This window comes from Lepidothrix coronata, unplaced genomic scaffold (genome assembly GCF_001604755.1).
Source record: "Lepidothrix coronata isolate B3197 unplaced genomic scaffold, Lepidothrix_coronata-1.0 Scaffold64, whole genome shotgun sequence".
NCBI classification, from domain to species: domain Eukaryota; kingdom Metazoa; phylum Chordata; class Aves; order Passeriformes; family Pipridae; genus Lepidothrix; species Lepidothrix coronata.
The window spans coordinates 3,940,812-3,954,755 of record NW_016690244.1 but is presented as its reverse complement, the minus strand read 5'-3'; the positions used below and the strand labels follow the sequence as shown (position 1 = coordinate 3,954,755).

At 44.7% G+C, this 13,944-nt stretch overlaps 1 protein-coding gene across 1 annotated transcript; it reads left to right on the top strand.

Annotated features, from left to right (window-relative positions):
* The first annotated feature begins 80 nt into the window (after positions 1-80).
* On the top strand, positions 81-4,693 carry RPL14 (ribosomal protein L14). The gene is made up of 6 exons (XM_017818028.1): positions 81-157; positions 867-968; positions 1,592-1,686; positions 3,365-3,464; positions 3,825-3,878; positions 4,413-4,693. The coding sequence occupies exons 1-6, from the start codon at positions 155-157 to the stop codon at positions 4,590-4,592; spliced, it is 534 nt and encodes a 177-aa protein (XP_017673517.1). The 5' UTR covers positions 81-154; the 3' UTR covers positions 4,593-4,693.
* The last annotated feature ends 9,251 nt before the right edge of the window (positions 4,694-13,944 follow it).

Below are 13,944 nucleotides of genomic sequence, written 5' to 3'. Positions count from 1 at the left end.
CCCCCCCCCCCCCCCCCGCCCCCCCCCGCGCCCCCCCCGCGCCCCCCGCGCGCGTCCCCGCGGCCGCCCGGCCCCGCGCACGCGCAGTGTCGGGGCCGAGGCGGGTTCCGGCGGCGGCGGGGCCGCCCCGCCCTCTCTGCCCCGGGCCGCCATCATGGTACGTGCGGCGCGGCCGCCGCTCCGCCGGCTCGGGGGCCGGGCCGCTCCCGGGGGGCTCCTGCCGCGGTCCCACCGCCATCCCACCACCCCGCCGGAGCCCTCCCACCTGCGCCGCCCTTCGCCGGGCCGGGTGGCGGCGGGGGGAGTCCGCGGCCGCCTCAGCCGCGCCGGGCCGGGGCCGGGACCCGCGTGGGGCGCGTTGTGCGGGAATGACGGGGCTGGGCTGGGAGGGCTGCGGGGCCGCGGCCCCTCTGCTCAGGCGAAGGGGTTTCGTGCTGTTCGAAAGCTTTCCAGTGCCTGAAGGGAACTGATGGGGCAAGACTTTACAACAGCATGGAGTGATAGGGCGGGAGGGGGAATGGGTTCAAACTGAAAGAGAGTAGATTTAGATTGGATATTAGGAAAAATGCTTTACTGTGAGGGCGGTGAGGCACTGCAACGGGTTACGCAGGGAAGTTCTTGATGCCCCATCTCTGGCGATATTCAAGGCCAGGCTGGATGGCGCCCTGAACAACCTGAAAGGTGTAGTGAAAGGTGTCCCTGCGCACGGCAGGGGGTTGGAACTAGATGATCTCTAAGGTCCCTTCCAACCCAAACCATTCTGTGATTCTTTTGGGAAGATCTTTTAAAGGCTCTGAGAGCCTGGAATCTGCAAATGGCCTTAGGTGTGTTTTGTCTTAACTGTCGATCCCTGCCTGCTCTCCCAGGTGTTCAAGCGCTTCGTGGAGATTGGCAGAGTTGCCTACATCTCCTTCGGGCCACATGCTGGCAAGCTGGTGGCCATCGTGGATGTTATCGACCAAAATAGGGTAAGCTTTGAGTGCTGTGCCTTTATTTCCTCATTTCTGCCTTGACAGAAGTTTGTGTGCTAAGGCAGCATGTATCAATCTTGAAGGAAATTTCCTGTGACCAGTTTTTTCAAACAAATTTAAGCAGTTTACAAAAAGATGAGCTTTAACAGCTGTTGTACTTGAAACTTTGATTAGCAAGTTGTTTTTCGCTGACAAGTGATACATTCCCCTGCTGTTTCCTAGAACTGGATAAGGGATGTCAGTTGGACTCCAGAACTTATCAGTGGAATTGCATTAATGTTTGTGTAAAACAAATGTTTGGGCTAGGGGACTCTTTTTACTTAATGTTTCTGTAAAAGCTGGAAATAAAAAAAAGATAAAGTATGTTATCTTAGTTCTGTGTGCTTTGTTTTAAAGTTTGGTTTGTTTCTTTCCCAAAGACAGGCCTTTAAAATTCTTTCTGTAGAGCTTGGGTTGTATAGGCAAAACTTAATAATCTCCAATTTTGCCTGTGTAACATGTATTTCACTTTTGGATCATTGGTGTCAAGATACTGTTCATACATTATTAGGAAGCTGCTCTCTTATGCCAAATACAATGGGATAACTGCTACAAACCCCATGGTTTTTTCCCTTTTTCAGGCACTGGTTGATGGCCCCTGCAGTGGTGTCAGGAGGCAGGCCATGCCCTTCAAGTGCATGCAGCTGACTGACTTTGTTCTTAAGTTCCCACACAGGTGAGTGGTTGTCATTTTTTTGACCTGTGTAAAAAAAAAAAAATCCATGTGCTGTCCTTTCATGACTAATTTGTGTTAAGTCTAGAAAAGTTCATACACCAGTGGGTTAACAGTAATAGTTTGTCAGAGTGTGGTATCATAGTTGAATATATAGAAGTTTTCATTACTAGTATTGGCTGATAGCTGCTGTTAGGAGCAAAGGAAGTCACACAGAGGCTCAGGCAGCTCACAGTGTTCTGTGGGGGGAAGCAGTTGTGGTAAATGCTGTTGCAGCTTTGCCTTTGCTACTGCTTAGGTCACCGTCGTGCATTAAATAGATTCCCTGCCTGCAGAACTGCACTGGAATTGCAGGAGGCTGGACTCACTCTGTTCTCTTTAGATAGTTATTGTATGAGTGTCTATAATTTAGAAACAAAAATTGCTGAATTTCTGATCCTGAGGCAGTGCTAGGACTAGTTGCTCATCTGGACAGTGAGATGGGTTGAGAGCACATCCCATAGGGTCAGAATCAATGGCAAAGGATCTAGCTGAAGGCTGGTCACTAGTGGTGTCCCCCAGGGTTCTGTACTGGGCCCAGTGTTGTTTAACTTTTCCATCAGTGGCTTGGATGAAGGGGCAGATGCCTTCTCAGCAAGTTCTCTGATGGCACAAAGCTGGGAGGAGTGGCTGATACCTTGGAGTGCTCTGCTGCCTTTCAGAAGGACCTCAACAGACTGGAGAAATTGTCACAGAGGAACCCTCTGAAACTCAACAAGGGCAAATGCAGGGTCCTGCACCTGGGGAGGAATAACCCCATGTACCAGTACAGGCTGAGGCTGACCAACTGGGAAGCAGCTCTGCAGAGAAGGCCCTGGTGGTCCTGATGGACAACAGGCTGTCCCTGAGCCAGCACTGTGCCCCTATGGCCAAGAAGGCCGATGGTATCCAGGGGTGCAGTAGGAAGAGCATTACCAGGAGGTCGTGGAGATGATCCTGCCCCTCCGCTCAGCCCTGGTGAGGCCATATCTGGAGACCTGTGTCCAGTTTCAGGCTCTTCAGTACAAGAGAGACATGGAGCTCCTGGAGCGGGTCCAGCGAAGGGTGGCAAAGATGTTTAAGGAATTGGAGCATCTTTCATAGGAAGAAAGGGTGAGGGAGCTGGGCCTGTTCAGCCTTGAGAAGAGACGACTGAGAGGGACCTCATCAATGTTTATAAGTATCTGAAGGGAGGTTGTCAAGGGGATGGAGCCAGGCTGTTCTCGGTGGTGCCAAGCAACAGGAAAAGAGGCAACAGGCAGTAACTGATGCTCAGGAAGTTCCACCTGAGTATGAGGAAGAATTCTTTACTGTGTGGGTGACTGCACTGGAAGTTGCAAGTTGCTCAGAGAGGTTGTGGAATCTCCTTCACTGGAGATACTCAAGAACCATCTGGACATAATCCTGTGCCATGTGCTTTAGGATGACCCTGTTTGAGTAGTGAGGTTGGACAAATGACCCTCTGTGATTCTGTCAGTTCTAACAAAGCATTTACTCAGCAGAATGTTCTTTATGCCACAGAAATATATGTGGCATTGACTTAGATGTCTGAAGCAATATAGAAGAGTGATCTTCCCTTGTATGAAATTTGATAGGCTGGCATCAGGGAGAACTCTTTTTTTTTAATAAAGACTGAATACAATGTTTGACTGTTCCAATGCAGTGCTCGTCAGAAGTGTGTGCGACTTGCCTGGGAGAAAGAAAATATAAACGAAAAATGGTCAGCGACAAGATGGGCAAAGAAGATTGAAGCCCGAGAAAAGGTACAGTGTTTCACTGGATAAGGAATACTGCTCCTGCTCTGTAAAGTTAGGTGCAGTGTAATAGACTGCATGTTTTCAATTGCAGGCTAAGATTAAAGATAGAAAAGGTGTAGTTTTCAAAGTTTCTGCTACTCACCTTCAAGTTCTTGTATTTTAACAGTAAATGTGGTTTTGCTCAGTCCTTTCTACAACCACCTTTTTTCCTGCACCATTCCTTCCAGGAAAGATGTTAAATAGTAAACTAGCTCAAGTGCAGCTAAACCTAATTTGGAGATGATCAGAATTACTTATGGAATGCTTTGAAAGACTGAATTTTACTACTTGTATATATCAGTTTCATAACTGATTCTTTTCACACAGAAAGCCAAAATGACTGACTTCGATCGCTACAAGGTTATGAAAGCAAAGAAAATGGTAAGTGTTTGAGTGTCGCTTCTTTATGGGGTTAATGCTTGTAGCTGTCACTTCAGAGTCACGTACAGGTGGTAGTAGCTTTGATTTCATAGCTGGCTTGGGTTATGGAGTGACACCTTGAATGTCAGTGCCTTGAATTTTCCATGCTTCTTTCCATCCCACCACTCTATCTTCAGAGTTGGTCAAACCTGAACCCATATAATCCGTGTGTCAGTCCTCCCAAGCTGACGTACAGCTGAGGAAGGAATTGCCTGCTGATGAAATCAAATATTGATGGGTTGCTGTTAGTATTTCATTCTATAATGAAAATCACTACACATAAAACATCGGGGTGCCCAAGTTACCAGCCAGAATTATGTTGTCTGCTTGGTAGATCAGAACAGTTTTAGGTGGAATTTGACATTTTGAATATAATGCATGGTAAAGGGTGATAATTCAAATCTGAGCTTTCAGATTCTGCCTCTTTTGAATAAGACACAATATTTGAGCTCTTGGTCTTTTCATTCTGATTAAGAGACAACATTTTTTTTACAGAGAAACAGAATCATCAAGCATGAAATGAAGAAGCTCCAGAGGTTGGCTTCTAAGAAAGGCAAGAAGCCAGAGAAAGCAGTGAAACCAGGGAAGGGAAAGAAGGCAGAGAAGGCACCGAAGGCAAAGAAACCAGAGAAGGCGGTGAAGAAACCAGAGAAGGCACAGAAGGCGCAGAAATAAATGAACTTCTCGTCATGTATAACTCTGTGTCCTTGTTCTGATTTTAAAATTACAAACATCTGATTTAAATTCATCATAAGTTCCCTTTTATTTCTGACCAAGAGTTGTTGTCTGTCTCATTTATTAATGTCCAAGTGTTGGGTTCTAGTGTTCCCCAGGAACACGCAGAAACGTTTTGGTCACCTGTGCAGTTGACTGACACACACTGCCCAGTACGCTGTACCCAATGCTAGTTGAAATAATTGCATACCCAGTTATTTGAAGTAGGTCAGATCCTGACATTTAAAAGCAGTCTGCAGTTGAAGTTGATTGGGAATGTGCAAAATTACTTGCACAGTCTTGAGTGTGAAATGTGAGAAATAATTACTCTAATTCTGTATTAATGAAGGCATACACTGAAATTATGTGCTCTGGTTAGAACACATGTATGTCAGTTGTTGAAAGACTGACAAGTTGCTGTTCAAACAGTTTAAATTACTCCATATTTTCTAAAGAACCTCCACTGTTCTTTAAGTAGTGACCTGGAATACTTGGATACTTTAGATGTCTAACACTGTAGTCTTTTTAAGTGTGGTTACAATAATAGTGATGTATTAACAAGACAGAAACAGTTGGTTTGTATTTAAGTATACTTTTCAGAATATTTAAGGTTAAGAGTTTCTGTGAAGACCCGAGACTAACTCCAGTTCCTTAAAATACGCAGCATATAATTTCTGCTTTTTAATCAAAACCAGTAAAAGGGGACATGACCTAAAGATCCATCAGAAACATTGAAGTTCATGATTAGTCTTTGCATTATAAAATAATATTTACATATCTCAGTGTTAGCATCCATGCAGTTTTCTGGCACAAGATACATTTTCTCCATATTGAAGGAAGAAATGGTGGAAGTCTTGGGTTATCTGGTGGTTTAAAAGCAAATTATTTTTGCTGTCAAATACAAACTGGAGGAGGGAGAATGTATATTTTAAAGAATGAAGGTTGGAAGACCTTTAAATATGTTGCCAAAAGCATACATGTTGTCAAATATTCTGATAAACATGTGCTGTTACAAATGTGTGCTTTAACTATCTACAGAGTGTTGCTTATTTCAGCTAGAATTAGGCATCTACATACTCAAAACACTTAAAACTGTAGTGTTGTCTTGAGCAATTTATATGCTCTTGGAAACAGAGTTCAAGCACATGGCTGATACGAGTGGGTATAACAGCTAAGGGAAAAAAATCAGAAAGTATGCAAATTGGGATTAAAAGCCATGTTCAAGTATCTGGAGACCTTGATTTTAAATTGGATTTTGAAGTGATTCAATCCATCTGAACTCCGAAACTCTTAATTTGTAAAGTTCTGTCAACCTGGAGGTCCTTTAAGGTGAAAGATTCATCCCTTAGGGTTGTTGGGTTTTTTATGTAGTACTGTTAAACTGGGTTATATAAGACAGGGGAAAAAAAATCGTGGAAGTGCCTGTAGAGAAAATGGATGTGCCTTCAATCATAATGAGCTCATGAATGCTTTTTCTACACCATTTACTCATTCTTAAAGGTACTGTCTCCCAAAGAATAACTTTGCCTATGACTGCAGCAATTTATCCAGTGTTTTCATTCCTACTCAGTGACTACCGAGGTATCCAAAACTTTTCCACAATACAAGGTGTACAGCAACCTGCTGAGCTGCCTGGCAGCTGGAATTTTCTGAAGAGTGACCTCGTAACAGTACAAAATATGCCTAGAGGACTGTGTCTGCCCGAGCGCTGCACCGTGATGGGGGGCAACGAAGATTAAGGTACTGCTAGGGAGACGGTGTTACGTGCCTTGAAAGAAAGCCAGGCTCTGTAACACCATGCCTGCCGTCAAGGGTTTCTGTGAAAGTACCATTTTTTACAGTTTGGCCAAAAGGGGAAAAGAGCAGTAATAGGATATACTGTGTTTTGGCACCTGTACTGTGTTTCTGACAGGATGTTCCGTATGAGCAGCATCTGGTGCTGCTTTTAGCAACTCATGGAACCACTCTGAAACCTGCAGGTTTGTATTGTGGGCAGTCCGCCTTCCTTTCAGTCCGCAAGCATCGCGCCACTTGGGTTGGTTTGTCCTTTTTGTAAAGCTACGGGAATACAGAAGACTACAGGAGTACAGTTTATTTCTGAAGGTTACCACACGATGGCAACGTTAGCTCTTCATAAGGTTGTTCCTAGGGCCAGGCAACTGTGCTGCCTTCCTGTGCAAGGAATGGTGCCAACCCGAGGGGATGACACACACTTGGGAGCAGTGGCCATGCTTACCCAGTTCTTTATTTTGCCTTCCTAATTGACTAAGATGTACTTTGCTGGGCTAAGGATATAACTCCTTTAACTTTGTGAAGCTGATTGTAAAGAAACAGGATCTGCTGTTCAGAAAGAGCTTAAAATTAACTCCCCGTGCTTGTTTTCTCATATAATTTCACACAGGCTCTGTAACATGGTGGGCTTGCTGGGGAGAGGGGGGCGTGTACCCTATCCCAGTTTACTCCTGAGATCAGCAGACAATTGCCGTACCTGTAAACCAATACCAGCAGTTGACAATCCCAGTCCTAATCTCTGTGCTGCAAAGTCTGGGAGACATGGGCAATTCTAGGAGTAGGATTGGACCCCCTGGCATAATCTGTAGTTAAAACATATAAAATATGTAGTTACTGTGAACCAGCTGCGGTTCTGGGCCAGCTGATTTGCTGGTGATGCATAGTTCTTCATCTTGAAAAAGGCTATATTTAAGTGCTTTTGGTTCTTGAGAAAACACGTCTGTTACTGTGTTTGGCATCTGAATGTGTTTCAATTATTGAGATGTAATAGCCTTGAAAGATCTCTGGATTTACTGACGGCTCTGTGGCAAATCTAGTCTGATTTATAGCTCCGTTTATTTTGTCTTATTTCAATTGTAGTGCATCTCAAATGTTTCCAGGCCCATATGTTTCTCTGCTTTTCCCCTGCACACATTGTTAAAGTGTCTCTGAAAGCTACACGTGCCTGCCTTTCCTTGAGATGGAGAGGTGCTAATTTATATTTACAGTATTATTTGTATCCAAGCAAGTACAACTTATAAGCAAGTGGTAAGTGGAGCAAATTACAGGGATGGCTGTGAGGTCTACTGCTTTCAGGTCTTCAGCGTTTTGTTCTTCCATTGTAAAATTCCTGGGTGTTCTTGTTTGCTTGGGTTTTTTAATTTGGAAATAGTTTTTAATGTTGTTTTGAGCTTGAAGTTGCATATACTATTGTCACACTCGGGTACTTTTGAGTTTATACTGAGATTTCCTTCTCTGAAGCAGAAAGATCAGCTTTTACCTGTTTAAGCATGGCATCCCTAGTAGTGCTGAAGTACTGTAGTCCTTGTCCCTGCTTTGACTCAGGCGGTGGCCATGTGGATACTTGTGGTGTACCCACTCTTTTTCCCTGAACTTGTAACAGGCTTCATTCCTGGATGGTGTGCAGCTTCCAGTTCATGTCCATTCCTTAAGTGGGAATGTGGCCCAAGCTTCACTTTGTGCAGCTGACCCCTGCATTATATTCTTGTTTTAAATAAGTGAAGAGTTGGTAATTTTTTTGTCACCTCACTTTCAGTGATGATAACCCAGTCTGAGTGGGTTCCAGGCAAGTAGAGTTTGTAGCAAACTCTCCCTCCTCCCCCAAAAGCTTTCAGATCACTGTGTACATCCAAATTAGAGGAGTCTTCCACCTGCAGTCAGCTATTTGTGCTGATCACCAACCTACAAATTATGCCATTGCCACCAGCACAGAGCCACTTCCTCCTTCCTAAAGCGCATTGACCCAGTTCTTGTTGCAGAGGAAGTACTTCTTAACATTTCCCCAGTGAGCCCTGGTATGAGAGTATTTTACAGGATAATTTGTTCTGTAACTGTTTGGGATCATCACTCCTTGCACATAGCGAGGAGAGGCTCATCATGGCCCTCAGCAGACCTGAGCTCTTCCTTCGTGTCCGCTTTGGACCGCTGGGTGGAAGCGTGGGTGGAAGGATCTAATCAGGAAGCTCTGGTTTGATGAAAATGATAGATGTTTCGAAAAAGTAATGGTGTGCATATCTAAATAACATGATAGAATATTATCTTTCAGATCCGCTGGAGCTTTACTGAAGGACATAGTGGGAGGGCACCACATCTGAATATTTTTCACAATAACTCATCAGTCAAGACTTTTTAGACCCACTGTTTGAACCTCCTATTTGCAAAAACCATCAAACAAAAGAAGGGGCCATTGTTAGCTGTCAGATGCTATGTAAAGGTATTCTAAAGAGAGGATGGAAAATAGGCTTGAGGGCTTCTTCCTTCTTCCTTCTCTTCCTCCCTGGAGTCCCTGAATAACTTTAAAGGGAGAGGTTTTTTTTTCATTGTTTATCTTTTATCTCTGCTGCTTGTCTCATTCACATTGCACATGGGAGACTTAGTTCATCCTGGAAATCTCTGTGGATAATAGAATAAAATCAGGGTTTACAGCACAATGAAATAAATTAAGTCTGACTAGCTCCAAGTGGCATCATTTTTTCTCCAGTTGGTTGAAGCATTTCTCAAGGTCCAGGGAGAGGCTGGAAAAGATGTTCATACAGTGGATATGCCTGGTCTCTGCTGGCAGTGCAACAGAGCATTCTGCTTGAGTGGGAGGTGTGTGTCAGGGCACAAGGGATAGAAACCAGGACGTGTGAGGGTTCATGTGCTTCTTCAACCTACAGCTTCACAAGAAGTGGGGCATGGTCCCTCTCAGTGGTGGTGTGGTCCCCTGGCTCCCTTGGCTCTCCCTGATCCCCCCTGCTCACCGGGTTGTTGCTCTTCAGAAGGCAAAGGCATGCATAAATCACTTGACAGGCAGCAATGACCGCTTGGTTGTGGCTGCACTAACCTTTCTGATTGGCACTGAACTGCACAAGACTTGGCCATCAGCCTCCTTGGAAGCACAAGCATAGTTCTGCTGTGTCAGACCAGTGGTCTGTCTAATCCCAGCCTGAGTCTCTGACAGTGCCAATGGGAGATGCTGGGTAGGGAGAGGACGTGATTTTAGTCCCTCTTCTTGCCATTCTTGAGCATCTACGGTAGCAGGATTAAGGGTTCTAGAGGATACACCCCTGCCCATTCCTCTTAGTATGCCTTTTAGATCTTCTCTCCATGAATTTAATCAATCTTTTGAGTCTAGTCATGCTACCTCCTTCCACAATCTTGTAGTAACATATTCCATAAATGTAGTGTTTTAAACCCGTTTCCTGCTATGAGGACTGAGCAGTGCTCAAGGCAGGAGCTACTATTGGGCCCCCTGACACTGCATGACATCTTTACCAGATGTAACCTTGGAAGTGAAGGTACGAAAATGTTATTTCAAAGAGGAGTCCATGGAAAGGAGGAGGGTTAAAATGAGTTCTCAGAGTGCCATGAATTGGAATTTGAAGGACAGTCAGAGTTGCATTTAAGTATCAATGCAGGCAGTTGTGTCATAGGACAATTATTCTAATAGGAGACTTAAAAGCATTCACATGCTCCATGGTGCAAAATACTTTCTAGCATCCTACAGGAAATTTGAGATTGTGGGCAGAAGGAAGTCCCAGTGTCATGCCGCAGGATAAGAGTACCCATGGTCACAGCACTGCCAACAGCCCTGGGTGGTCACTGCTCAGACAGGAAATTCGGTGTCTTTATGATTCATGGAAGGAGACCATACTTGACAAGGTAGCCCCTGACAATCTGACCTTTCTTTCTGGCCATTCTACTCAAAACCTGTGAGGAATTCGGCTCCAGGGCTATTGCTTTGTATCATTAGCAGATGATACAAAGCAATTCCTGGGGACACAGACAGGATGAATGCTCCAAGTGGGAGAGACAAAGATTCCCAGCCCACTCCCTCTCCTGTCTCAAAGTTCCCAGAACCTTATCCCCTGATTATTAGAAACTTTCTAATTGTCAACCTAATTTTATTCATGACCAATTTATAACCAGGAGGCTCCGCTTCTTGCTTCTGTAACTGCAGGGCTGTCAGAAAAGATTCATGAGCCCATATGTTGGTCAGACCCCATTTTCAGCAGCCACAATTCAAAGCTTTCAGTTTAAATACTGCCTGATTACTCCATGTGTTAATGCATACGCTTTCTTCCATCCTGGCATGATGGTGACAGAGGACTTTCCCTAATGCAAAGGTACATACACAGCCAATATAGTGTCTTTGTGGTCCCAGCTCTCAAGCATATGCCAGTAACTCCTTCCAGGAAAAGAAACAGATTGCTTCTGTCTTTTTTTTCTCTCTCTCTCTTTTTTTGAGGGTGGAAATGTTCTGTGCATCAGCTTGTGTTCATTTTTCCCTTGTTTCTGCACGATCCTGCAGGTTAGAGCTGGAGGTTTACTGAGATGCTCTGAGGAAAATGAAAGAGCCACAGTCATGCTGTATGGGGGAACATGGCACACAGCACCCATGCAAGCCACGTGAGTTGAATGCTAACAAGAATCACAGGCAGGGATGCTTCTGTGCTCCTGCCTGGCACTATCCACACTCGCTTTCAGGCTTCCTAGAAGTTGTCTGCAGTTTTAAGCCACACAGGGAGCTGTGGATGGTGCAGGAGAACCTGAGTTCACCTTGGCCCTGCCTGAGGAGAGCAGGTGGGGAGGAGCTGAGCTGTCCCCTGCAGGGCCCCACCACGGCTCCTCTTCTGTGCCCAAGCACCTCCCGAATAAGATGAGCTTGGACAGCTCCTGCTCAGGAGGCCAAGGCAATGAGCCGAGCAGCTCTCTTGAACTGCCAACACTAATTCTTAGCCCCTCCAAGCCAAATAATTTGTGCGCTAATTTTGCAACTCTTCAGGATTTTTTTTTCCTTCATGCTACGGAGTTTCCAGTGGAGTTTTCCCAGGCTTGTCTGTGGCTCTTCCTAGCCACCTTATATGAGTGTGGTAGCACAAGTGGATGGCTAAACAAAGTTTTTGTCAAGAAGGAAGGAGGAGTGAGGAGTGTAACGATCACTGGCTAAACATGGTTTCATGGTCAGACAAACTCAATACCTTCCCAAGGAGACCACAGCTGGCAGGGCACGTTTGGATATCTCCAAGGCAATGGACACCGCACCATATGCCATTTTTATTTTGTAAATGGTTTCATTTAGAGGGACTGCTTTACACATTAGATGAGAAACTGCCTCAAAATGAGACATCAGTGCTAAAGCTTTTATACATTGTGGGGTGGAACTGTTCTTCATCCAACATCCCGTATTTAAACAGTGACCAAGTAGAGGATATACAGACACAGGAACACATTTATTTGCTAGTGAAGTTTGCAGATGGTGCAAGATTAGTGGGATACTAAATAATAGAGATCTGAATCCCTTGATTTACATGGTGACAGTCCAAGAAAATGATGTTTCTGATTATTAATTCAAGTGCTGGGGTTTGTATCTAGAAAGGAGAAAGAGAATGGAAGAAAAGATATGGCTTGTATTGAGAGGGTGGGCATCTCTGCCTCGGAAAGGACAGACTCTGAAGAGGACAGAGGTGTCTAGGGTGAAATACAGGTAGAATCTCAGTGTCAAAGCTCAAGTTGTTACACCAGCTGCTGGGAGCAGGGGAACCCTGTGGGATAGAAGCCTGTTGGGGCACCCATGCTGTGCTGCCCTGGCAGGTTCACCCTCTCCCATGGGCTTGGGTTGCCACAACATACTTGGACTGTCATGACTGTTTTCACATGGAGCTGAAGTTCTGTTATTTCTAGAAGATGGTGGAGGATGGAGGCTGAGACTCTTGATGATGCAGAACGGTCAACTTTTTTGGAGGGAGCAAGCTATGAAACAGTTGATTCTCTAATAACACAGCGAATGTCTTGGACACAGGACATGGGTGGTAAGAATTTTTTCTGGCTGAAGATGGGTGAGCTTTAAAAACAGCCCTTAGAAATTTAAAAAATGAAAAGAAAACTGTAACTCATTTTACTCATAATAGTCCATGTCCTGTAAAAACAATACTGTGGTCTGACAAGCGATTCAGAATTTCTAGCATGTATTAAGATGTAAGTTGGAGGAATGAGTAATCACCTCAAAGACTTAATATCTCTTTGTCCCTTCCTCCATATACTTGTGTTTGAGTCATGACAACAAGGAGGATACAATAGGTATTTATGAGAAGTATAAAGCCTATGAGCTCAGGGAACGTGTGGTTCCTCTGCAGATGTTATTGTTTTCTCTGGCGTCTTAAACACTGCTTATAAAGGATTATTCTCCCTTCAGGATGTGACCTTTCTGCCTTTTGTCTTGAGTCAGACAAACAGTGACAAGAGCATCCCAGCAACATTAATTTACTCTAATTACTGGATTGGGGATGTGCAGCTTCTTCAGCATATTTATGAAAATTCGATGCATTCTGTAAGTGACTTGGGTGGGCTTATTTCCGTGTGAACAATGAGGAAAACCTGAGATGCAAGAGTCTGTTCCCACACACAATGGACTGAAAGAAATCACACACATCCGGCTTTTTCTCCAAGTTAGGGTCAGCTTGTCCCCTCCAGGGGCACTGACTAGGGAAGTGGGGCATGGGCATGTCATGCTTCAAAATCAGATGCAAACCTCAGTTTTGCAGCTTATCTGCTTCTCCACATCTTCTGGGTCCCAGCACCAGACCTGCGGTGCTGAGCAGGAGCGCAGCTCTCTCCTCATTCTCCTTGATCCCTGTAGCCTTAATTTCCCATCTCTTTCACAGCTGCTGCAAAGGAAGGGTGAAGTATCAGGATCTCCTCTACAGACTGTTCCTTAGTAAAGCATTGAGACCCATTACCAACAGATATAGGAGATAGTGGGATAGGGAGGGAAGAGAAATTTGAAGGCTTTCTGAGCAGCTCATTTGTAACCAGTACCTGATAGGCAGTGATTTATCTGGGCAGGGTTTGGGTCTCAGAAATTCATTCAAGCTTATAATTATCTTGGCAGATGTGGAAAGTTGTATTCATAGCCACTCAAACCTATTAGAGCCTCACACTTTTCTAAAAGAAAGAAAAAAACCCCTTCAGCTTTACTTTCTTAGAGGCAGAATAGCTTTCTGTTCCTTGTCAGCTCCTGAAATCTGTCCCCTCTCCACTGCCTGTCTTTGGCTCCCAAGGCAGAAATGAATGCAGGTCCACTGGGACAGAATAGGAAAAAAAAGTATTTCTGGGAAAGAAAAAAAAAAAAGCCTATTTTCATCCTTCTGCAACAGGTATTTCTGTATGAGGAAAAGCAAGTAGAAAGGTGAGTCAGCCTTTGAAATGAAGGCAGGGTTATACCGGAAGATTTTGCTAATGCCTACAGTGGTGGCATTTTGGGGAGCACAGAGGTCCCTATGCTGCTGTGGGTACAACAGCATCCATGGTCTTCTTTCTC